Source organism: Lynx rufus, unplaced genomic scaffold, assembly GCF_022079265.1.
Source record: "Lynx rufus isolate CCGP_SWC_20201006 ecotype Redwood Valley unplaced genomic scaffold, mLynRuf1.p SCAF_2, whole genome shotgun sequence".
Lineage (NCBI taxonomy): Eukaryota > Metazoa > Chordata > Mammalia > Carnivora > Felidae > Lynx > Lynx rufus.
The window spans coordinates 221,805,137-221,830,451 of record NW_025814834.1 but is presented as its reverse complement, the minus strand read 5'-3'; the positions used below and the strand labels follow the sequence as shown (position 1 = coordinate 221,830,451).

Genomic DNA, 25,315 nt, shown 5'->3' with positions numbered 1-25,315 from the left:
GCCATCTTCCCGAGGCACCTGCCTGGATCGTTATTTGCCGTCGACGTGACGTTTCTTCTAGAACAATGAGACAAGGTTCCATCGGTGAATCAAAGGGAGAGGTCCAGCGAGTTTCTGGAGAAGAAATGAAAGCCTCCGTCCCGGAGCAGGAGACACGGGCGGCATGGATGGGGGGCACGAGGGCGAGGCCCCCTCTGCAGGTTGCGGCTGATGGTCAGAGTCCCGCCCTGGGAAGCCCCGGGGCGTGGGCATCTCTGGCAAATGCCCGTCGAGGATTTCTCCTGAGCTTCTTGGTCCCAGCGACTAGAACAGGGGCTAGCAAGCAATTCCTGTTAAATCCATGGTAAGGGCGGAGAGTAGATACCTCAGACTTGCTGGGCCACAAGGCCTCTGTTGCAGCCACCGCCCCGTCATAGTGTACACAGGCAGTGGGTCGGCAAACGAGTGAGGGCCTGTTCCGGTAAAACTTTATTTGGAAAACACAGGTGGTGGTCCTCATTGGCCTGCCCCTGGACCAGGGATTGGAGTTACCACTGGCTGAACCATCAGGCCGCGAGAGGAGCAGGTCTGGGGCCTGGCGGGAGCCGCCTTTCCCACCCCCCAAGAAGCAGCAGAAACCCAGACCAAAGGCTCCGACCTCAGATGAGAGCTCAATATGGCCAAAAACTAGAACGGATGATGCGAAATCCGAGCAAGGGACAGATTCAGTGGTGTGTAAGGAGACTTAAAATGTTTTTACCCCATTAACTTATTAATTCATGTGAATTTCAGAGACTCGTGGCTCGGGGGTTAGGTTTTGTTTTATTTCTTCGTGATGTCTCCTGAAGTGTTAACAAGTCAAACACAGGTCTGAGATCGAGAGCCCTTGCCAACGTGTGATAGCCTCTCCGGACAAGCGAGGGCACGCTGCTGCTGGTCAGCGGCTGGCCCGGCCCGGCCCCTGCTCATCTCTGGGAAGGAATGTGTTACCTCGCAAAGGCACCGATCGGCTGTGAGTTTGCCCCTATCCGCGAGCCAAGCGTTGCAGGTTAGGTTGTTCAGGGGTGACGATGGGAAGGCTGCGCGTGTTGGTGGGTTACGTAAGAAGGTGCTTTTGTTTCACGGCTTCATAAATGGTGTTTGACAGACACACACGCAGAAGAGAGTGAAACCCATCTTCATACCTGAAGCTCCTCCTTTGAATGCGAAGCTGGGCATTTACCCGGCATGAGACCGTGGCCCCCGCGGCCGTCCACTGCGCCCCGTCCAGGCCATTCCCCGCCGGGCCCACCCTCTGTGCCTGCCAGCTCGTGGGACACACGCTTTAGGCAACAGGGAGGACTCGGAGTAAATTCTTCTCTTTCCTGTTTCCGGAGTTGAAAGTGACGTGGGGTGTGTGTGTGTGTTTGCTTAACCTTAGCAAACGTGGTTGGGGCACCCGTGTGCCAGGACCAGCCCCCTCAGGCCCTGGTTTCCGAGCTCGGTGCTTCGCTGGCGAGGAGTCGGCTTCTTGGTGCCCGTGGCCCGGAGCACAGGCCCACGGCCTGTCCGTGTCACCCCGATCCGCGCCCCCCCCCCCGGCCCCCGCCCGAGTCCACCCATCAGAGGATTCCATCAGCCGTCGTGAATGAACTACAGTGCAGTGTGGTCCTTCACGGTTGTCTCCAGGAGCAGAGACTCTCTCAAAAGAAGGGAATTTGTGAAAAACGGCAAAAGAGGCTAAGGCCTGCCAGGGAGATCAAGCCAGGAAAGATGGTCGCGGAAACCCGGCAGACGTGCGGCCACGCGTGTGACCGGCTTTCCGAACACAGTCATCTTCGTGCCCTTTCAACAGCCCACCGTGAGGAAAACATCACCAAACCAGCTGACGATTGCCATTAATTTCAGCTACTTAGAGCTTGAAGAACGAAGATTGACCGCGGAAAAATCTTTACGACTCCCAAAAACCCAAGCAATCGCAGGCTGCCCCTAGCGGCCAACACGCGACACGTAATGCCAGGCAGAGTTAGTCTCTCTGTGGCCGTCCGGGGGAGGTGTGTGGATGCCCCCCGCGCCCCCCTCAGCCTGGGTCACTGCACCAGACGGGGCGCCACCCTGTTCGGCACACGACCCGGCAAGGGCTGGAATCCCCTCCGGTCCCTGCAAGCAAGGGGGGGGGCCTTGCCCGTGGAGGGGTCTTGTCACCCCTGCCAGAGCGGGACCCCATGGTTCCCGCAGCCTGGGAACGGACCCAAGCAGGGGGCCCGGAGCTTGGGCAGAGCCTGGTGCCCGACGTGACCCACTGGTTGGGCCACCTCCTGTCTAGCGCCCCATCATCTTTCGGGACATCAGGGAAGGTGCAACGTGCCCCGGTGCTGAGCCGGGTCCCCTGCAGTGAGGCGCGGGCTCCAGGGGCGCCCAGGCCCTCGGCGTGACGGCCGCTGTCCTTGCAGAGAGCGTACTGTGGCCGGTGCAGCGAGAGGATATGGGGCCTCGCGGGGCAGGGCTACAGATGCATCAACTGCAAGCTGCTGGTCCATAAACGCTGCCACGTGCTCGTCCCGCTGACCTGCAAAAGGCATATGGTGAGTGTGGGCCAGATTGGGCCCCGGGGCCCGCGGGTGGGGGCAGCCTCGAGCCCACTGCCCACGCTGACCCTGGCGGCCCTCAGTCCCCCTCTGTCCAGACAGGGTCCTGCCGCCAGCGAGGCAAGAGGAGGGGCTGGGACGGGGCCCCTCTTCCAAGCCCTGTGAGCCCCTAGCACTCGTGGGGGGGGGCCTCAGGTGCCCGCTGCCACTCTGGCACGAAGGTGCGGGGCCAGGGAAGGCTTGTGTGGACCCCAGGCACGAAGCAGCTCTCGAGCAGAGCAGAGGGGAAAGCGCCATGACGGTCCGCACGCCAGGACCTGCTCCGTGTGACCCTCACCACCCGCCCGCGATCCTGGAGTCGGAGCTCCCAGCCCTTTGAGATGCTGTTCGTTTCCTTACTGAGCGTCCAGGCTCGCTTGTGCTCCCGGGCCTCTGGCCGTCACCCCTGATGGGACTAGAACAGAGTCCAGACCTTGTCGCACCCCGATGTTGCTGAGCCCTGGGATGTGGGGTCCCGTAGGTCCGCGTCGGCCTAAGAAACGAGGCCAGCCCCACAGATGTAGTCAGTTGGGGGCCGAACGATGCCAGTGCCTGGAGCCTGGTGTCCGCCAGTAGGGGGCTGTGGCAGGGGTGACCTCAGCCTCCTGGGACTCTGAGCAGCCGTGGGGGCAAGGGAGACTACCAAGCATTATGAACAGATGCCCTGCTTTTTAAAGCACCTGCTGGAAAGGTCACAGTGTGAGGTGCTGAGTGATCACCCTGCCTGTGGACTCAGGAAATTTCTATGTGGGTCTTTCCACCTCCAGGGCAACAATGTTACCAGGTACACTTGTGTAACATGTATTGTCACACACGCTACAATGTGTATACCAGAAGAGGTGATTCTAGAAAGTCACAGGGTATCTCCAGAAGCTACACTGTGACACCTGACTGGTCACTTTGTAATGCTCATGTCTTGGCAGGATTCTGTCATGCCTTCCCAAGAACCTGCAGTAGACGACAAGGACAACGTGGACCTTCCTTCTGAGAACACCGATGGAAGTAGGGGCTTTCTTCCCACTCGTGGAGCCCGGGCTCTCCGCCCCGGAATCCCTGCTTGCCCGCCATTCTGACCACACTTCACTGCGGGGCTGGGGATGTCCCCAGGGCCTTCCCTCATCCTGGGCAGAGATGGCAGGGTGGGGTGGCCTTCTGTGGGCACGCACATCTCTGTGAGTGGCTGTCATAGGAGTCGGGGTGGGCGTTTTCCCTCGGCACCGACCGTGGGAGTTCTAGAAGTTGTTTACGGTGGCACCCACCCTGGGCAGGCTGCTGCGTCGAGCTGGTCTCCATCCGTGGAAAGGCCTGCTGTCAAGGTGGTTCTTGAGTTTCTGTGGGACTTCGTGGGGGTTTGGGTGGGGGAGAGACTTTTGTTTAATGGTATGAAGCATTCGGAGAATGATTTTGAATACTAGTTGGACTGATAGCTTAGCTCTGAGCTCCCAAAGTCTGTGGAGTATTATGAGAGCTTGGAAGAGTCCTTGCCCTCGAGTGGTGAATGTGAGCTCTGCACCCTGAGAGTCCTTGAAGGATGAAATGAGACCACAGAAGATAAAGCATTTAGCACAACAGCTCACACAAAGCAGACAACAACCCACACACTCACCCACCCACCCACCTACCCATCCAACCATCCATCCACTCATCTGCCCATCTACCCATCCACCCACCTATTCATCTGTCTACTTGTCCACTCATCTATCCACTCACCATCCATCCATCCAACCCCCCACCTATCCATCCACTTATCCATCCGTCCATCCATCCTTCCGTCCATCCTTCCGTCCATCCATCCATCCATCCATCCATCCACCCCCCTACCCATCCATCCCCTTATACATCCATCCACCCATCCATCTACTCATCTGTCCACCCACCCACCCACCCATCCATCCACCCATCCTTCCATCCATCCAACTATGCATCAGTCCATCAGTCCACCCACCTATCTATCCTTCCTTCCTTCCTTCCTTCCTTCCTTCCTTCCTTCCTTCCTTCTGTCCATCCATCCATCCATCCATCCATCCACCCCCCTACCCATCCATCCCCTTATACATCCATCCACCCATCCATCTACTCATCTGTCCACCCACCCACCCATCCTTCCATCCATCCAACTATGCATCAGTCCATCAGTCCACCCACCTATCTATCCTTCCTTCCTTCCTTCCTTCCTTCCTTCCTTCCTTCTGTCCGTCCGTCCGTCCATCCACCCATCCATCCACCCATCCATCCATCCATCCATCCCTCCACCATCCACCCACCCACCATCCCCTCTTCTGGCCGCCTGCCCTCCTATCCATCTGCACACTCTGAGAACAGTGTCTGGAAAGCTAAATACCAGTCTTCTTGACGTTACTTCCACGTGAATCGCTGAGAACATGCGTCACAAATGCAGGTTTCCAGGCTCCACCCACAGAGGTGTAGAGTCAGCACGTCTGGGTGGGACGAGGAAGCTGCATTTTCTTACAACTGTGCGCTCAGCTGTGGCCACTCCGTGATTCGCCCCGAATGCTGCAGACGCGGCCTGGGCCACCGGTGTCTCCAGAGGATCGGGGGGCCCTGGGTTCCCCTGTGTGTCAGGCTCCGTTCCTGACAATGCCTAGAATGCCCTGTTTTTTCTTTCTCTCTTCACTAGTTGCTTATATTTCTTCAAGCCGGAAACATGACAACATTAAAGATGATTCTGAGGTGAGTAAACAAGATGGCTCGTTGGTGTTTCCAATTTTTTTTTTTACAAGTTCATTAGCTCGTTTCTGGGGGCAGTTATAGAAATTTAAATAGGAACCAGACAGGCTTGGGAATGCTAACCTGTCTAACCTCACCGTAAGCGAGGGAGTGGTCTGCGGACATCTAGGGCGACGACGTTCACTCAGGGCTTCAGGATGGAGTCCCACGGAGGTTCTAGCGTTTCGCGCAGAAGGGATCTCCAGAGCATTAGGTGGACAGAGAGCGAGCGTGTGCGGCTGACAGGAGCCACTGCTCAGTCATAGACGTGAGGGTGCAGCGTTCACTGCATGGTTCTCTCAGCGACGGGGAACTGGGGGATGAGGTGTCATTGGCCAGGTCTGTGTGAGCCCAGGCCGCAGGCTGGTGTGAGCCTGGGTCAGGGGACCTCTCTGACCTCAGAATCCTCTTCTGTCCAGTTGGGATAATGATCACTCCTGGCACACACGGGAAGCTTTCCACGACACCAATCAGTGGTGGGGCTCTTTCCGCATCGGTCCAGGGTGGCACAGGCCATCCCCACCCCCACAAGGGAGCCCCCATGCTCTTCGGCTTTGAGAAAAGGAGGGAGAGCTGGTCCCTGGCGGGTGGGGTCGCCAGCTTTTTATTGTCTCCCGGGGTCCACGTGGAGGAATCACCCTGGATTGTTCTTGCCCTTTGTCCTGTTTCGGGCGTGTTTATGGCTGGGCGGTCCAGGGTCAGAGGTAGATTGATAGATTCTTGCCGAATTTGCTAGTGACTTGTTCTCCCCTCACTCCTAAGGTTCAAACGTTGCGTTTTCTCCTGTCTCCTGTCACAGGACAGGCGTTCCCGTCACTGGGAAATTGGCACCTCAGGAAGCGGCAGGATGTTGGCACTGCCCGCGTGGGGCACGGGGCCTCTGGCTTTGGGGGACGGGGTGTGCAGTATGGCGAAGTTAGTCTGTTGGGGGGCAGTGAGGAGTGGGTGGGCGCCGGCCCAGAACCTGCCTGTAGAAAACAGGCTGCTGGCCTGTCATGGCTCAGTCTTGCTGGGGCACGTCCTTTATGAATCCCCCAGAGGCTCTTTGGGGCGCAGATGTGGCAACACCTGCTGCGGGCTCAGTCTCCCCAGTGCCCCCTCTCTGTCCAGACAGCGGAGTGGGCCCAGGGCTTACGGGTCTTGAGCTGCAACCTTTGTCCGATTTTATTTGCATCAGACCCTCCCTTGATTTGTCTGTTGTACTGTTTCTTTTTTTTTTTTAACGTTTATTTATTTTTGAGACAGAGAGACAGAGCATGAATGGGGGAGGGGCAGAGAGAGAGAGGGAGACACAGAATCTGAAACAGGCTCCAGGCTCTGAGCTGTCAGCCCAGAGCCCGACGCGGGGCTCAAACTCACGGACCGCGAGATCGTGACCCGGGCTGAAGTCGGATGCTTAACCGACTGAGCCACCCAGGTGCCCCTCTGTTGTACTGTTTCCACACCACCGAGCAGTTCTCCAAGTCTTGGGGGACCCTGACCAGGTGTCCTACAGTTCGCTGCATTCTGACCCCCCCCTCTGCCTGGAGCTAGTGTCAGGCCCCAAAGGGAAGGGCTCAGATACCATTCACGCATCTAGGTGGCCGGCCACCTGCGTGTGCTTCTGACCAACCAGCTGTAAATCGGGGGTTCCCACGACCCTTTCCTTGGGTTCAGTTAATTTGCTAAAGCAGCTCACAGGCCTCAGGGAAGTATTTTGCTTCCTGGCATCCTGGTTTGTGATAAAAGGAGATCACTCAGGAACAGCCGGATGGAGGAGGTGCACGGGGCCAGGGCTGGGGGGAGGGGGCAGCCCCGTGTCACCAACCAGAAGCTCTCCAGACGTGGTCCTTTTGGGTTTGTGTGGAGACTTCGTAACAGGGGCGTGACTGATGAGGCCTTGGCCATTGGAGAATGGGCCCAACCCCGGCCCCTCTCCCCTCCCCGGAGGTCAGGGGGTGAGGCTGAGTTCTGACGCCCTATAATAAGCAGGGGTTGGTAATCACCTCCATCCTTAGGTGGCCTGGGCTTCTCAAAAGTTGTCTCATTAACATAAAAAAAAAATGCCTTTTCTGTGAGGTAGGGAGCTCCAGGGGTGTTGGGAACTCCGTGCCAGGAATGGGGCTGAGACCAACATATTTGTCAGTATAAATCCCAGGGTCACGATTTACTCCTTCTGTCCCGGGAAACCTGCTGCTGCCCTTTTGTGTTCCACCCCGGCTTTGGACTGAGATTTTCGGCTCGGCCCTGTGTGTGGCCGGCTCTGGGCGGTCGGTGGGGCATCAGACGATTCCAGTGAGTGAGGAGAAGTCACACAGACTCCAGTGTGCAGCCTCCGTCCACAAAACCTCAGGACAGCTCTGCCTTGCTGGGACCACAGCTTTCCCAGAGTACCTGATAAATGGCGCCCAGACTTCCTGACTTTCCTTCCTGGTCATTCCCCGTCTGGGATGAGTCAGGAGCACTTAGTTACCCCCTGCTTCCCCTACAGATACGCTTGCCAGAGACAGTTCTTAGGAGGGAGGCTTCTGTTCTTAATCGGATCACCTTTCTGTTTCATTATGTATTTCCAGGAGTCCGACCTCGGGGCTTTGCAGATCTCAGCTAGTTCTTCTCTGTAGCCCCCGGGGGAGCCTGTCCTGGGGAGGCCGGCCCCCGTCACCCACGTGCCCACAGAGGGCCGCCTGTGGCTGGCGACTGGGCCACGGTCTGCAGAAATGACGGGCTTTCAGAGTGGCGGGACTGGGGTGGTCTTCGGGACACAGAGTCGGGGCCCGTGAGCAGAATCGTGCCCTGAGCTCCAGGCCACGCGCAGAGACTCGTCACCCTCCGCGGGGAGGGGTCCCGCCCTTTCCCACGTTCTGTCTCGCCCTCAGGACCTCAAGCCGGTTATCGACGGGATGGATGGAATCAAAATATCTCAGGGGCTCGGGCTGCAGGACTTTGACCTGATTCGGGTCATTGGGCGCGGGAGCTACGCCAAGGTCCTCCTGGTGCGGCTGAAGAAGAACGACCAGATGTACGCCATGAAGGTGGTAAAGAAGGAGCTGGTCCATGACGACGAGGTGAGGGCTGGCGCGGGCTCGCGCCTCCTTCGTGAGGACCTTCAGGCTCCCGTGTTTGTCCCGTCAAGGGGAGCAAGACACCCGTCACAGAATTCACCGCTGCGGCCATGTCCAAGTACACGTTTGTGTATACGCGGTGCCTCGTCCCCGCCGTCTCGTTCCGGGCCGTTGGCACCCCCGCAAGGAAGCCCCGGGCGGCCGTTGCGCCCGCCCCCCGCACCACCCATCGGCCTCCCGTCTCTGGCCCTTGCGTGTAGTCAGAACTACACTGCCTTTTAAGCCTGAGCAAGACTCCATTTGGGGAGCAGACCACACGTGGTCTATGCGCTCACCTGTCGGTAGGGATCGGGATTGCTTCCACCTTTTGGCCACTGTGACTCGTGCCGCCGCGAGTGTTCACGTACGGGCATCTGCTCCAGGCCCTGCGTCCGGGTCTTTGGGGGTCTTCCCGGGAGTGGGGGCGCCGGGGCGCCAGGGCTCCTGGGGCTTAGCTATTCGAGGAGTCAGCAAGCGGTCCCACAGCAGACGCAGCATTTCCCGTTCCCACCAGCCACGCGTGAGGCTCCCGCTTTCTGCGCACCCTTTCCAGGAACTGCTGTCTCCTGTTTTTCGATTACCGCTGTCCTGGCAGGTGTGAGATGGCTGTGTGATGTGCATTCCCGTGGCGACTCGTAACGTCGCGCATCCCTCCGTGGGCCTCTTGGCTTCGTGGACGTTGGGTCTTTTTCTCTCGCACTTGAGCGCGGCTTCTACGTCTTTGGCTCACAGGTAGCAGTGGTCCTGTGACTCCTGGCCCTGTAGCGCATGAGGCAGCTCGGTGTGTGTGGGGCCAGAGCACCCCAGGAAGGCTGCCCTGCCCTGGGCCCGACTCGTGGTTTGGAGGGAGAAGGCGGGGCTGAACTGGAGCTTTTACTTGCTCTGCTAGCAGGGTGCATTCGTGCAGTGCACGGACTGCCCAACTGGCCCTTGAGTGCTAAGGGGAGGGGGGAGGGAAGGGGGAGGGGGGAGGGGAGGGGAGTCTCGGCCACTCACAAGGGTTTTCACCTGAGCACCTGGGGACCCAAGCCCCTTTGGAGCACGGATGGCGCAGGCTGGTCAGGCGCTGCGGGAGGCCTCCTCTGCAGTGCGAGATGCCCACTGCGGCTACCCAGCACCCATCGCCCGAGCGAGTCTGGAGCTCAGGGAGAGGTGGGCTGGGAGCGCCCTGCACAGACATCAGGTCTGCAGCCGGTGTGCACGGGGGGTCTTCTGGGGGAGAGAGGGGGCTCCAGACTGAGCCCAAGGAGGACGAATCCGACACGGTCGTTGGTCCGCTGAAGAGCGCACTCTTTTGTTTGCAAAAAGCTTCAGGGACAGGCGGCGCCGCTCTGGACACATTCCTTTCCCTCTCGCTTTCTCAACCCCTAGGAGGAGAGGTTTAACCTGGAAGTTTGGGAACCTCCTCTACCTCTGCTTTTGGGGGTTGGAATGGAATCAAAGCTGTGGAATCACTGTGGCTCTAGAGTAACTTGACTTTGCAGCTTTGCCCCCAAGTCCAGCGTGGACTGGGAGGGAGATAGCCTGTGGCAGGAACTGGTGCGAGGCATGGGATGGGATACTGGGGAATCTGCTAAAGCGTCCATCCTGTTTCCTCGCGTCTTAAGTGCAGACGATAAAACCCAGCTGCCAAGGCTGCCGCGGGGAGCGCTTGAGGCAGTGCATGGAGAGCCTGCAACCCAGAGGCCAGCACAGAGCTGGCGGTGGAGGTGGCGATGTGGTCACGGAGGTGCTGATGGTGATGATGGTGGTGATGGCGGGGACGGTGATGGTGATATATTTCTTAGTGGGCATTTTCCTTTCCTGGGTGCACTGTCTTCTTACAAGCAGAGGTGAGAGACATGTCTCTCTTGCCCCCCTTCTCCAGGATGAAGGGTGTTTGGGAGCCTCATTAACACACGCTGGTTTCTATTTCAGGATATTGACTGGGTACAGACAGAGAAGCATGTGTTTGAGCAGGCATCCAGCAACCCTTTCCTGGTCGGCTTACATTCCTGCTTCCAGACAACAAGTCGGTAAGAAAAAGAGCGTGTTTCTAAGAGTGCTGCTTTCTGAATTGAACTACATGGGAACTGAGTTGGCATAAGGTTTTCACTATCGTATGTGAGGTCCTCTGAATTGCAAGCATGGGGCTTTTTCTTTGGCTCATCAGACTAGCTTTGTTATTCTCATTAGCTGGTGTCATATTAAGTAAATGTCATGCATCTGAACCTACATTATTTCACTGCATTTATAAAATATTTAATGAAAACATCCCACTGAGTTGAGTCTAGGCGTGTAGGCATTGGGTCAGGTGTTGGGATGCCACTGTGGGCAGGAGGTGGGTTTCTGTGCTTATAGGTCTTACCGACAAGCAGAATAAATAAATAAATAAATAAATAAATAAATAAATAAATAAATAAATAAATAAATACCAACGGCTTCGCTCATAAACTTAGATATATAGGAATCCTGCTGTTTTAAAAGGCCTGGGTGGCTCAGTTGGTTGAGCATCCAACTCTTGATTTCAGCTCAGGTCATGATCTCACAGTCATGAGATCAAGCCCTGCATTGGGCTCCACAACACGGAGCCTGCTTAAGATTCTCCCTCTCCCTCTGCCCCAACCCCACTCGTGCTCGCTCACTCTCTCTCTAAAAAAAAAAAAAAAAAAAAAAAAAGTTAAACTAAAATAAAAGGCTTGAAAACTACTGGTCTGGGATAGTCAATATATATTTAGAATTCTTTTCAGCCAGTTGACTTGAACTCACCCAGTTTGTTTATTTGAAAAATTATTGACCACATTCTGTATCGGGGTCTTCAAGACCACCCCCAGGTTCAGTGATTTCGTAGGAGAACTCATGGGACCGGCACGTAGTAGGACTCAAGGTGAAGATTTCTTGCTGTGAAAGGGTATAAAGCAAAACTGGCAAAGGAAAGAGATGCCTGGGGCCAAGTCAGGAGAAAAGCAGGCGGGAGATTCTAAGGGCAGAGTCACACAGGATGCCCGTGCTCGTCCAGCAAGGAACTGTGACAGCTTGGGGTGGCTACTGGGGGCCGACAAAGGGGCGCCCTCCACCTGGCACAGAGCAGAACTCTGGGCTGCCGGGAGGCGAGCAGGTGTTGAGCAGAAAGCATACTGTTGGTGCCCAGCGGGGCCGCCCTCCCTGATCGGTGGCAGGAGCTACTACCCGGGCAAGTCAGCCGAGGGCCAGCCTTGCAAGCAGGCCTTTCTGAGGACGACAGCGTCTGTCCCGCTCGTGGTAACTCAGCTCAGCTGTAAGTCAGGCCGGCAACTCCCTCCTGACCTTCAGTCCCCTGGCCCACCTGTACTGGCTGCCCCCTGTGTGTCCAAAGCACCTGGGATAAATGACCTGGTCCTGGTTCCCTCCCTGGGTCTCACTGATCGCACCTCCTCAGGGTGTCTCAGATTCCTCTGTTCTCTCCAGCCTGAGCCCCGGCCTCTTTGGGGCCTCGGGTCTCTGTTCCCCCACGTTGCGCCCAAGCCATGTTTGGAAAACACAGGTCCAGAGTGTCTTTCTCCCGCCTCGAAGCTTCTCTGGCTACTTTCCCAGTCGCTTCTGCGATACGATCCGGGCTCCCCGGCATGTGGATGAGGTTGCTGTGACCGGGCTCCACCCTGGCTCCCCCCGCCCCGGCCCTTTGCCACTTTGCCAGGTGGTCTCAGCCCCTCCCGACTCCCCTCCTGCCCGAGAGCTTCTGGAAACGCCCGGCAGTCACAGATTCCCTTTGTTGTGTTTCGGTACATTCTCTCCATGCGTCCTTTTAAGCGCTGGCCGCAGCCTCTGGGAATCATGGAACACGCCCAGGGGAAGACAGCCCATCCCAACCGTATCCTTCCCGAATGGCGAGATTCCAAAAGACTTGTGTTTTGGTTAATTTCTCTGTACGAACCGCGGGGATGTGGATGTGGGAGGCCAGACTTCCAACTTCACTCCCATTTTTGTTGCCTGGAGCACAGCCCTCTCTGCCCCCGGAGATGTCCTGGGGTGTCATGTGTCCAGGTGGACTGCTTGTCCGTTCCGTGTCTCTCTGTGACCCCTGTGACACAACCTCATGCCCCACTGCTTTTCAAACGGACATTTAGAAGATCTGTTTACAGTGTTTGGGGGCGGGGGGCAATAATTAATGGGCACGACAGGTTTGTCTCCCATTTTCACAGGATCTGTCAGTCTGTCTGGAAGCACCAAACGCTTGGCTGCTTGGGCTGGGGCATCTGTCCTGAGCTGTGTTCACCTACCTGCCTCCCCGACTGGCTCTGGTTCCGGGGCAGCAGTGGTGCTGGGCGGTTTTGTGTCCTGAGCACTTGGTTAACACCTGGCCCCTCGGAGGCAGGCGTGGAGTTTAAAGCACGTTTTGTGAACGTACAGTCAAGTCCCTGGTATAGGGATAAGAGAACGCGACTCACACATCAGCGGGGGTCACAGGTGTCACACCGGCTTGGAGGAGAGCTCCAGGTCCCGCGCGCACCTGAGCCATCCACGGCAGAGATGCGGACTCACGAGGGGAGAACCGCCTGGTTCCGGGCCCGGGGGCCCGGGGGTCCTTCTGGCAGACGGGCTGCCTCGCAAGTCGGCCTTGGCAAAGCCGCTTACACGGTTGGGAGGTCACCCCGATTCGCCGAGAGACCCCCTAGAGCAGAGAGCTGGGAGGACTCGTGCACGCAGCCCCCGGTTTTCTGCCTGGAGGCCCGGCCCCGCTGTCGGCGGTGCGACCTCGCACGGGGTCGCCTCTCTGTGCCCCAGTGTCCTCTGGGAACGGGGCTGCAGGGCTGCTGCCTCGTGGGGCTCCTGTGGGATTAGTAGGACACGGAGCCGTCGCCACGGGCCCAGCTTGTGGCCACCTGTGCGTGGACGTGGGCCCCTGTGAGGGCCTCTCTCCACGTGGGTGCTGTGCCTTTGAACGGAGGCACCGCCAGCGGGGTGTCGGGACCCCGAGGGACAAGCAGCCTCCCTGTTGCGGTCGGGTGTCTGTGAGCACTGTGCCCACAAACCCTCCCGCCAGCAGGACCCCCCCCAGGGACTGAAGTCAGGAGCCGTGCGGAGGCCCCAGCGTGCGGGGTGGGGGCGGCCGCGGGGACAGGACCCTTGGGGGCAGCAGCGCCCGCCGACACCGCGGGATGGTCAGCCACCGGAGCTGTGGCTGCCTCTCGGGGCGGCCGCGTCCGCGCTCGTGGCTACGCGGAAACCCCAAGTTTTACGGCTCGGCAGTAACATCGCCGCGAACACACGAAACAAGTGCAGTCATGTTGTGATACAAAGCGAACACCTGCGTCGCGGAGGGACCACGTCAGCGCTGCACCGACCGCCCGTCTTCCAGCGAGCGGCCAAAATCAACTGCAAAGTGGCCTCAACAGGAATTGCTTCTGTTTGAGCCGTTCCAGGAAAAATGGGCTAACGTGGCTATTTTTAGCAACCCCCCCATGAAGCAGTAGTCTGGGGACACTTTTCTCACTTCGCGGGATCTCAGATCTCGGATGAGCACGCTGCCGTTACACCGTTCGCAGTTAACTGGCTGTTCCGTGTGCCTCGGTTTATCGTAGTACCCTCACTCCGCGTGGGGGGCGTGCTCGCTTGGAAACAGAAGGAGCCTGTTACACCCTTGTTTGTTTGTGGAAGAGCCTCGTGCGCTCTCCACCGACTTAGACACTCGAGTGAATTGCTCTTGGTTCAAAGTGGTGTCTAGGTATTAAATGCCACTTAGCCAGTGTTATTCTGTGTGCTCTTTATAAACTGCACTCGAATACTTGCCTGGAGCTCTGGAGAGATGTCAGCCGGGACTCAGTAATGGCCCTGGCTCGAGGAGGGACCGCAGTGCGTGAGCGACGGCCCGGGAAGGCCCTGAGAGCAGGGGTGAGGAGGGGGCTGGAGCTCGGCCCTAGCACCTCTCCGCGGGGCAGGTGGCAGGGATGTGTCCCAGGCGAGCTGGTGTGTGTCAGGAAGGAGCAGGAGACGGCTTGTAGATGTAAGGGGCCATACCGAAGCTGTGCACAACCATTTAGGCTCCGGGGAAACCGAGGCGACGGCAATTCCCAGCGAGGTGGTGTTGTGCTGGGGAAGCCCGAAGCCCAGTCCCCGGGAGGGTTGGCAGCGTGGGGTCAGGGCATGAGCAGAGGCCCTGTGGGCACACGGAGGCCTGAAGGGAAAGCTCAGAGCGGAGCTGGGGATGGAGTGTGTTGCCCGATGCCAGGCAGGATCCCCAAGCAGCCCCGAGAGTGCGGGAGAGCTCGCGTGCAGCACGTGGTTGTGCACACGGTGGAGGCCGGGGGATGGTTGGGAGGCGAGAGGCGGCTGAGCAGAGGCAAACCGTGTCCCTGGGGGCTGGGGGAAAACCAGGCTGCCTCGGGGCCGTGGGATCAGAGGGAGGCCGTGAGCGGGGCAGGAGCATGGGCGCCTCCCCTGTGAGCGCGTGAGCCACCGCGCATTCAAATTACAATACGCTTGTCAGAGTCATGATTTAATGTGAGCCTGGAATTAAAGAAGCAGGTGTCACGTGGTGGGGGGGGGGGTGGGGCAGAGCCATCGATGCATTTGCTCCTTTTGTACCTGGCCCGTCCGAAAGGGTTAAGATTTGGCCCCGACCCGGTTCCCACAGTGGGACTGCCTGGGCCCTGGACCCCCCAGCAGGGAGGGCGCAGTGGGGGGAGGGTCGTTCAGTCCCACCTTCAGGAGGTTTTGGGGGGCTCTCCGCTTTACCTTCACAAGCCCAGGTAGACGGCACTGCTTTTGGAAACATCGAGGGCAGTGTTGATGGACCGTCTCGAAGCCCCGAACGGTGAGGGGCCCTGAGGGACCAGCGTCCGTCCCCAGGGCCTCAGCGCCGAGCCCTCCTGCCACCGGGGACCATACACTGCTCTTGTGTGCAAGCGGGTGGTTGTGTCTTCCTCATCCAGAGGCGACCGGCCGCTTTGGGGCCAGGACAAGTTGGGGGCAGGCGCGTTATCGCCGTGTGCTTGAGGACAGAGGAGCCTGGGCGCAGGCCATGCTCTGCGGCATGGGACTGCCCCCTCAGCACCTGGGGACCTGACTTGGATGAGGCCATGAGGCCAAGTCATCCTGGCCCAGGACAGTTCTCACTCGGGCTCAGACGAACCCAGGGCTCCTCGTGTCCAGGAAGTTGTCAGGACAGACTGCGACCTCAGAGGCCACAGAAAAGTGTAGCCTCTTTTAAAAACTTGATGCAATTTTATTTTTCTATTTATTTAGTTATTTAAAGCCACCTCCATGTGGGGCTCGAACTCACGACCCCGAGATCAAGAGCCACACTGTCTCCCGACTGAGCCCTCCAGGTGCCCCTGTGCAGTCTTAAAATGCAGAGAAACGCCGGGGGGGGAGACAACTCAGTGGACCCCCAGCGCCCTGGATTTTCACTGTCACGCTTTTCGTCTTATTTTTTCCTTTCTGCTGTTTGCTTTTTGACGTGGGTACAGTTTTCTCCGTGCGGAGTCTCCACTCCCTGGTGTCGTTCCGGCCCGAGTTCTTTCCTCCCCGCAGAGCGGCCGGCTAAGCTTTGCTCCCTCCTGGCTTTTCAGACGTGTGCTTAGAACGCTGGTAGACAGGAGGCCACCCCTCGCTTCCCGTCCATGCGTCTGTTCACCTCTTTCTCTGATGACGCGGCCCGTGCTGCCTCACGTGGGCGGCGGGTGGCAGTGGGCGAGCCTGGCCTCTTCCCGACCTCGTGGGAGTGTTCTGATGTTTGCATCGTGAGCGCATCGGCAGCTGCTGTGGGAAAAGTGGCACCAAGCCACCTGACGAGCGTCACACAGACACCTGCTCCCGCAAGAGGCTGGGGAGGTGGGGGACAGCAGAGGCCGGTGTCCCCACCTGCGGCCATCACACCGGGCTCTGCATCTGCAGAAGGGGTGCCTCACCTGCCGGAGCCGTCCCCTCCTGACGCTTGGACGACTGTCACCTGGTCTCCTCCGGGGCCTCCCCCGGGAACCTGGGCTACAGTTTGCAGGCTCCCAGCCCCAGGAGTTGCATGAAGGTTCCGGACAGGCTGAGAGCGGACAGGCCAGTAACCAGCAGGGATAGTGGCCTTGTTTCTAGTTTACCGTCCAGAAAGAACGTGGCCGTGGGTGCCCGGGTGGCTCAGTCGGTTGAAAAGCAACCTGAGTCAGTTCAGCTGAGGTCGTGACCTCCTGTTTTGTGAGTTTGAGCCCCGCGTCGGGCTCTGTGCTGACCTGGGAGCCTTCTTGGGAGTCTCTCTCTGCCCCTCCCCACCCCACACATAATAAATAAACATTTTAAAAATAAAGAATAAAAGTAGAAGGGAGAAAGGACGTGTCAGTGTCCCCACCATGTCGGGACGCAGCCGTTACTAAGCCCCTGAGCTGTGCCGTCACGAGGTACACGTGGGGTTGACGTTTGCTTGGCTCCCTGGGGGACAAGGCCACGTCCGTGCATTATTGTTAATGTGCTTTTAGATTTGGTTTGCAGGTGGTTCTTCTAGGAGTTTTCACCAATATCCGTTCTGTACGCTTCTTGCGCCATCCTCGCTGGATTTTTGAGTTTTGTATTCTCTAGAACATTCTCAATTGCGCTGGCATCTCTTGGCAGGACCTCACGAGATGCCTGGGGCTGGGGCTTTGGAAGGAGCTGCCTCCCCCTCTGCCTGCCAGCTTTTGTACACATGACTTTTACGTTTTCCTGGCGGGAACGCGCTCCCGCCGGCGTCCTGCGGCCACTTCGCGGCAGTGGCCTCTCCTGCTTTGCTTTGCTCCGTTCCGTGCCCAGGTGGCCTCCTGAGCCGTTGTGTGTCCCTCTCCCGGGTGAGGATGCCTGCCCCAGCTCGGCCCCTGCGTCCCTGGGCCGAGCCTCCAGGCCCCAGCCACGGGTGGGTGTGTTCTGCAGTGTCTCCCGCTCCGGAAGCTTCCGCCTTTTGCCGGCACCTCTCTGCCATCATCGACCAGCCCGGTCCTGGGGGGCTCACCGGCCTTGCCTCCCGCCTCCCCTCCTTGCCGTTCACCACGAGTTCTTCTTTTCCTCTGTCTCCCGAGCAGCTTCTCCTTCCTCCCGGGACCGTTCCCTCGGGGCGGGGCGGGGGCGACGGCCCCCGTGGTGTGGGAAGGGCACCTGCAAGCGGGGCTTCTGAGCCTGGGGTCTCGGTGCCCCGGCCTCGTGTGACGTCAGGTCTCGTCAACAGCGACCGTGACCCCGAGGGAGTCCTTTAGCCTTGCAGGGCCCCGGCCATCCGCGTGTGAAGTAGGGGAGGGGTAGAGCTTTGCCTCTCGGTCACCGGGCGGACCGTTAAGGCGCGGATGTGCTGAGGTCACTGCCCGAGCTTCGGTGAGGCCGCACGAGCCGTCCTTATTTCTCCTACCAGGGGCCTGCACCTTCTCTCAGAGGGTCAGACAGTAAGGATTTTCACCTCTGAGGGCCGCTCGGTTCGTGTCGGAAGTGTTTGCCGTGGTGCAGGCAGCCCTACCCAGCACGGAGACACCGACACTCGCCAGTGTCCCGATAAAGCTTTATTTACAAACAGGTCGCGCCGGCCCCTACCTAGTTCATAGTATCACCTGCTGACCCAAGCTCGCTCTATCCTGTGGCATCGATGTTTCCGTCTGACTGGTTTGGGGGGCTGGGGGCTTTATTCCCCAGGGGTGGGGAGACGTGGGGGAGGGGGTGCTAGGTCCTCGGCTCTGAGGAGTGAGTGCACGCTGGGCTCTCGCTCTGAGGCTCTGTGGGGGTCCGTGGGAGTCCCATGCCCGGGTTTACTGCAGCCAGCGGGGCACAGCCCCTCGGTCCCCCTCTTGGGGGGGGTCAGGGCAGGGTTAGGCGTGGACCTGGGCTCCTCAGTCCTGCTTCCTTCCCTTCCCGGTGTCGGACACGCAGGCTGGGGGGAGTTGGGCAGAGGTTGGCCATCCGATGCTGAAGGGCCGCCCCAGGCCTCCTCCACCTGTCGCCGGCCCCCCTCTGGGTTGGGAGGGGCTGTGGGTGAAGGGACTCGCACTACACGGGATCTGCCCCGCGCGCCAGGGGCACTAGCGGGAGGTGAGCCCTGTGACTCTGGTGCAGTGTTGCTCTGAGGAAACGCCGAAAGCAGTCTTAGGTTTATCTGTAGACCAAAAACGGAGGAAAACATAGGTCTGCCACCGCCTTGGCAAAGAAAGCAGAGCTCCTCCTCCACTGGGATTGGGGCTTGATCAGCTTTGCAAAGTGAACAAATCCCTTGACCTGGGAATTAGCCCAGGACCACAGACCAGCCCAGCCTGGCTCCGCGTGCCCTCGGATTCCCACGGCTTTTCTCTGGGTGGAAAAAGGAAACTACCTTTGCTTCCACTGCTCCGTTTTTAAACGTCCCCTCCATTTTTCGGCTCCTTAAAGCTCCCGATGCCCTCCCCAGAGTTAGCGTACCGTTATTGTCTCTGGCCACGGCGTGGGGTTGCATCATCACCTGATGTCACCGCAGGCGGGCCGGGCCCCAGCAGCGTTTCCCGGGGAGCACAGCGTTGGGGTGAACGTTGCTGCTGGGGGTGCAGGTTGTCAAGGGAGCCGTATCGCCTGGGGACGTGATTCCTGGTCCTTGTGGAAAATCTCTGCCCTGCATCTGAAGTCACCCTCGGGGTTAGAGGTCCGGGGGTCTCTTCCCAGGGGTCCGATGACCTTTGCCACACTTCCGTCCTGGTGGCCGCCTGTGCAAACTGTCAGAGCCAGATGGTGGCGTGAACCCTCTTACCTCTGCTGCAGCGTGAATGCCAACACACAACACACACGTGAGCGGGCGAGGCTTTGTGCGGGGGGAGCGTCACAGACACAGCCGAATCTGTGGGGAGGTCCAGGTTTCTGCACCAGATGTGCCCTTTGGAGCAGGGGAGCAGAGTGAGGGTTGACTCGCCCCCCGCCACGGGCCGGGTGGCCGGGGCTGCTCGGGCCTGTTCCCATCTGTGGATTCACAGATTTTGGGCCGTTGCTCTTGTAAGTGTGTAAGAACCTTGGTAGGGGGACGGAGCCCGTCTTCTCCGGTCGTGTGGGCGCCTGTGACCCTCCCACTCCCCGCCCGGAGGAACCATGATCTGCCCTCAACGGGGTGTTTCTGGAAGATTGTGCGTGAGTTTAACTTTGAAAACGTTGAAAACGGCATCTTACCGAACGAGAAAGAGGTCATGCAGTAGGAACCACGCGGTAGATGGCCTGGAGACTGGGACAGCGTGTGGTCTTAGTTCCTTAGTCGCGGGGTCACACAGGGTCACTCGGGCCGCCCTGCCCAGCTGCCCCCAGGCCTCTCACCATGAAGTCACCCCTGTGCCGGGGCTGTCCGTCCGGTGTCCAGCCCCCCGCAACCTCGCCCGCCGTCCCTGGAGCCTGCTCACCGCCCCGCCCCCATCCAAACCTCCTGGGCTCCCGCCCGGCAACAGGGCACCTCCTTGTGCCTCCCTGGGGTCCACCCGGACTCGGCGGCCAGAGCGGTCACTCGCCGGACGTCGTCACCCCTCACCTGGCCTGTGCACCCGCACACCGCTCTCCTGTCCCCTCTGTCTCCGGGGTGGCCCTGCAGCTCCATGACCTGCGTCTGCCCTCTTGGGGCACCTTCCCCAGCCACCTGTGCACGTGGTGCCCTCCCTTCCCGCAGTGGCCTCCGGCCCCCGCCCCTGCCATACTTCACCTCCTTTACCCTAAGGCCGGCTCCGTGGGGGGAGTGCTTGCTCCTGTGCTGAGGGACACGAGCGGCTGAACGGGATTGTCCCGGTGTTCTCTTTTGGAACTGAGAGCACGCCCCCCAGGATGTTGCCACAGTGACCCAACTCTTCGGGCTGGGCCGCATGCCTCACCCTGCGAGAGGGGTCAGGTGACCCAGGGGCCTCCCTCCTCATGGGAGGAGAGCTGACGCGCCCGCAGCCTGGCCCAGTGTTCCTGGTGCCGGGGCTTCCCCACGTTGAACCCCCGCTGGTGAGGTCCGCACGGGCCGCCCTGGGGTCCCAGCCCCAACCACCCTCTGTCTCCCTCCAGGCTGTTCCTGGTCATAGAGTATGTCAACGGCGGGGACCTCATGTTCCACATGCAGAGACAGAGGAAGCTTCCAGAGGACCATGCCAGGTGGGTGTGGGCAGGCGGGCGCAGGCCGGCAAGGAGCTGGGAGGGCCCCGGGGGGGCACAGCAAAGAGGACGTTGCTGTCCCCTGCCGAGTGTCAGACTCCAGAGCCAGCTGGCGCGTCGCCCGGAGAAGCGGGTGCTTCCTAGGCGAGTATGTGCGCACGGGGACACCGCCGAGCTGTTTTGCCTCTTTCCTGTTGCCAAAATGGGGGGGAGGGGCACACTCCTGCTGGGAACTCACCTGAGTGGGCATCATGGCCGCCGCCTCTGGTTCTGGTTCACGGAGGCAGGGCGATGGCTCTCGGAGGAGAATAACCCATCTCTATTGAAGTGACAGTGACTCTCGGGGCCACCCACCCCGCCCGCCCTCCCTCCGCAGCCTCGGCCCTAAGTGTGAATCTCCTCTCTACCTCCTTCCTGTTTTCCATCCTGCTCCTCATCACCTCCCTTAAATCAACTCCACGCAGGGGTGCCTGGGTGGCTCGGTCGGTTGAGCGTCCGACTTCAGCTCTGGACATGATCTCGCAGTTTGTGAGTCCGAGCCCCGCATCGGGCTCTGTGCTGACGGCTCAGAGCCCGGAGCCTGCTTCAGATTCTGTGTCTCCCTCTCTCTCTGCCCCTCCCCCGCTCATGTTCTGTCTCTCTCTTTCTCAGAAATAAATAAACATTTAAAAAAAAAAAAAATCAATCCCATACAGTGATTTTGGTCACCTTACATCCTTTCCGGGGAAAGGCAGGTACTAACCTGCTTAGGGAATGGCTCGCTCCCCACACAGTGGCGTTTTCTTTTTTATTTATTTATTATTTTCTTAAAGTTTATCCATTTTGAGAGAGATCGAGAGGGCACACGTGGGGGAGGGGCAGAGAGAGAGGGAGAGAGAGAGAATCCCAAGCAGGCTTCGCGCTGTCAGTGCAGACATGGGGCTTGATCTCACAAACCGTGAGATCAGGACCTGAGCCGAAATCAAGAATCAGATGCTTAACCGACTGAGCCCCCTGGGCGCCTCACGTTTTCTTTTTCTTTGATTGTGGTAGAACAGACGTAACCCAAAATACACCATTCTCGCCATTGTAAACGCACAGCTCAGGGACATGAGGCACATCCACACGGTCATGAGCCCATCCCCACCGCCCGCCTCCAGAACTTTCCATCTTCCCCAACTGATGCTCTGCCCCTGTGAAACGCTGGCCCCCAGCCCCTCCCCAGTCCCCCCAAGAGACCTCGAGAGTGGAATCCTAGGCATGTGTCCTCTGAGGACTGGCCGACGTCCTCAGGCTTCATTGTTGCAGCAGGCTCAGGAATGTTCCCTTGTATGGAGGGACCCCGTTTTGCTTACCCGCCCGTCTGACACTGCTCCCGCCTTTGGCTACGGTGACCGGGGGTGTGCAGACAGCCCTTCGGGACGCTGCGTCGCGCGGCATTCCCGTGTTAGCTTACTGAGGACCCTCCGTGCCGTTCTCCACGGGAGCGCCCACCGGTCGTGCTCTCACAGTCCACTCCACGTCCTCGCCAGGATGGCTTACTTTCCGCCCGTCTCTGAGAGTGGCCATCCTAGCGGGTGTGTGGTGGTCCCGATCTGCGCTCCCCTAACGTCTGGGACACTGAGCGCCTCTGGCGGTGTGGTTGGCCCCACGTGCTGGGTGAGCATGAGGACCCCGGGGCGTCGGGCGTCCCCCCAGCTCCCGCTCTGTCTGGACCCGGGCCTCTCGTCCAGGCGCCTCATTGACTCCGCTCTGCCGCCCCCAGATTCTACGCCGCTGAGATCTGCGTCGCGCTCAACTTCTTACACGAGAGAGGGATCATCTACCGGGACCTGAAGCTGGACAACGTCCTCCTCGACGCGGATGGCCACATCAAGTTAACGGACTACGGCATGTGCAAGGCGAGCACCCGGCCCCAGGGCCACCCCGCCTGCCCCCGGAATCCACGGTCAGCATAGCACCGTGGCCGTCTCAGCCGCTCAGGGTCGGAGGTGCTGACCGCCCGGTCACCGCAGCCCGAAGGGGCCCGGGCGAGGCGCCTCCTGCTCTAACCGACCTCAGACACTTTTCTTCCTTCCTGGTAACTGACTGTGTCCCCGCAGGAAGGCCTGGGCCCTGGCGACACCACCAGCACGTTCTGCGGGACCCCGAATTACATCGCCCCGGAGATCCTGCGGGGAGAGGAGTACGGTGAGCGGGGCTGCGGGACGGGGCTGCTCGCAGGCACACAGCAGGCGGGTGTGGACGAGCACAGCCCCCCACCCCTGTAAGGGACCCCTGACCCCTCGGGGATGCGGGCGCGATGCAGAGGGTCAGGTTGGTTGACCTGCTGGGGCTGACGCTGCCGGGGGACCTAACCACGGACCCCACAGCCGGGAGAGCGGTTTTATTGACCAAATTACACCTAAAACACACAGCCCTCACTTTGTTCCCTCCTGTCACCCGCTGGCCTCCGCCCTATGTGAACCTGTGTGGCTCCCACGTGTCCCGGGTGTCCATTCAAGCGTCCCCTGGTGGAGGACACTGCGTGGGGTTCCTTTTGTCGAGGAGCCCTAAGGGGTTGGGAAGGAGGAAAACCCACACGAAGCCACGAGCCCCCAGGCCTGGAGCCCCAGTTGGTGTCCTGCCCCCAGTCAGTGGGAGAGACACGGCTGTAAACCGAGCCAGCAGCTGTAGGTTACCCAGAATGCCCTGCAGACTGTGAAGAGCGTGTCTGCACCTGTCCGTTCTCCGGGTTTGAAATGAAAACGAGATTACAGTGTGTGCCCGTGCCTGTGTTCGCGTGTGTGCCCCGGATACGTGTGTGTGTGCTCACATGTGTGATGCATCTTTGTACATGTGTGCACACCCCACACCCTTGTGTCCTAGTGTTTGCAGTGGAGCACATCACAAACATGTCATCAAGTATTTTTAAACGTTTCTTTGCCGTGAAAATGGGGGCTGGCTGGCTGGGCGGGTAGGTCACTTGTCCTCTGGGGCAGGAGGCGCCCAGGAGGCTGCTATAACCAAAGTCGCTGAGTAGCCAGACAGGGAAGGACAGCCAGTAGATGGGCAGGCCAAGTTGGAGAGTCTAGAAGCTGGCCCGGGACGGGATGGGGGCGACTGTCCCAAACAGTCTAGGGGCTGCGGGCACGACTGAAGCCAGGCTCTCCCACTCCCGCTGCCCTGTGCAATAAAATTGTTAACCCTGTCAGATTAACTGAAACAGTGAATATAGAAAGATGTGAAAAACGGGGTTTTTTTTTTCAAGTTTATTATTTTTTTAAGAGAGAGGGAGAGAGAGAGAATCCCAAGCAGGTTCCCCACGGTCAGCACAGAGGCCCATGCAGGGCTTGAACTCACGAACCGTGAGATCAGGACCTGAGCTGAACTCAAGAGTTGGACGTTTAACCGACTGAGCCACCCAGGTGCCCCTGAGTTTTTGCAGGCTTAGAGAAGGGATTTTTTTCAAGCTCAGGTGAACCGAAGGAAAACGAAAAGGATGGCTGCCCAACAGGTGTGCTCAGTTTTATGCGTCTGTGTGGTCGAAGGGGCCACAAGCAGGTTTAAAGGCCAAACGACAATCTGAAAAACCAGCAAAGTGCCAGGTATAGAGTTAATGGCCCTGATGTGAAAACAGCTTTGCAACTAGTTAAGAAAGAAAAAGACAAGGGCCCCACGATGGTGGGCAGAGGGGTCACAGCGCCGGTCAGAGACGTGCACACCGCCCCACTCGGCTGCCTCCCGCAGCGGTTGGAGCACACCCATCCTGCAGCCGTGCCCCTGCCGACCGCCCGTGTGCCGGGCCTCTGCCATCCCTCCAGGGTTCAGCGTGGATTGGTGGGCACTGGGCGTCCTGATGTTTGAGATGATGGCCGGGCGCTCCCCCTTTGACATCATCACCGACAACCCCGACATGAACACAGAGGACTACCTTTTTCAAGGTGCGCGGGCCACCGGGCGTCTCCCAAGGGTTCAGGTGCCGCCCCCAGACTGTGCGCGCGGGTCTGTCCCCACCTCACGGAGCAGGTGTTTCCTCTTTTGGGGGGCTATGGATGGAAGGGTCCCGGGCTGGCCCCTGCAGTGCTACAGAAGCCACGTCCTCATAGACTGGCTCTCAGGAAGGCAAAGGCTGGGGTGGGAAGTGAGAGCCCCACCAGGAAAGACAGCCTGCCCTCCTGTAGCCCAGACTCCTCCCTGCCCCTGCCAGGTGTGCGCCCTGGAGGCCTGGGTGGGCGGGGCCACCGTTAGGGTCCAGGCCAAGGCCATCCAGAAGTGCAGAACACCTGCCTGCAGGATGCTGATGCCCAGGAACACCGGGTCCCCACGGCGCCCTCTGGCGGTCGTGTGTGGAGGCGCCCACGTTTGTGAGGATGCTCTTGGCTCCTGTGTGGTCCTGGGCACCTGTGACTATGCGCACATGGGGGGTGTGGGGGACCTTCTGTGGGTGAGAGGCCCTGCTGCATGGAGGGAAGAGGGGCCAGGGCCCTAAGAGCGCCCTGGACACTCTTGCTCAGAAAGGGTTTGGAGCTCCCGGGTAGCTGGGCAGAGCAAACACAGTAGGGAGCGTCGGGAGGGACACAGACTCCTCACCAGGGCCCCGATCGTTGCAGTAATCCTGGAGAAACCCATCCGGATCCCCCGATTCCTCTCCGTGAAAGCCTCCCACGTCTTGAAAGGATTTTTAAACAAGGTACACTGTGGCCGCCCTGACGTCCCGTCCCGTCTGTGGCTGCCTGGGCTGACCGGGGCCCCGCGGGCACTTGTTTCCAGGGTCAGCTGTGGGACGCCTCGGGGTGGGTGTGAATCTCTGCCTCCCTGTTTGACCTCTGTCCCGTGAATCATCAGTTTTTAGTCACACTTGACGAAACATGAAATGCGAAATTATGCCAAAGAGAAATTTAACGAAGCCTCCGGTGTTAGGGGTAGAAT

At 59.2% G+C, this 25,315-nt stretch overlaps 1 protein-coding gene across 1 annotated transcript in view; it reads left to right on the top strand.

Annotated features, from left to right (window-relative positions):
• The window catches only part of PRKCZ (protein kinase C zeta), a 99,171-nt gene that overhangs the window by 68,860 nt on the left and 4,996 nt on the right, over positions 1-25,315 (top strand). Inside the window, exons 6-15 of the mRNA XM_047085498.1 lie at positions 2,412-2,543; positions 3,509-3,587; positions 5,224-5,276; positions 8,168-8,356; positions 10,310-10,407; positions 20,339-20,425; positions 22,170-22,305; positions 22,507-22,594; positions 24,208-24,327; positions 24,997-25,076. Coding sequence (XP_046941454.1) covers positions 2,412-2,543; positions 3,509-3,587; positions 5,224-5,276; positions 8,168-8,356; positions 10,310-10,407; positions 20,339-20,425; positions 22,170-22,305; positions 22,507-22,594; positions 24,208-24,327; positions 24,997-25,076 — 1,062 coding nt within the window. The remainder of the gene's footprint in view (positions 1-2,411; positions 2,544-3,508; positions 3,588-5,223; positions 5,277-8,167; positions 8,357-10,309; positions 10,408-20,338; positions 20,426-22,169; positions 22,306-22,506; positions 22,595-24,207; positions 24,328-24,996; positions 25,077-25,315) is intronic.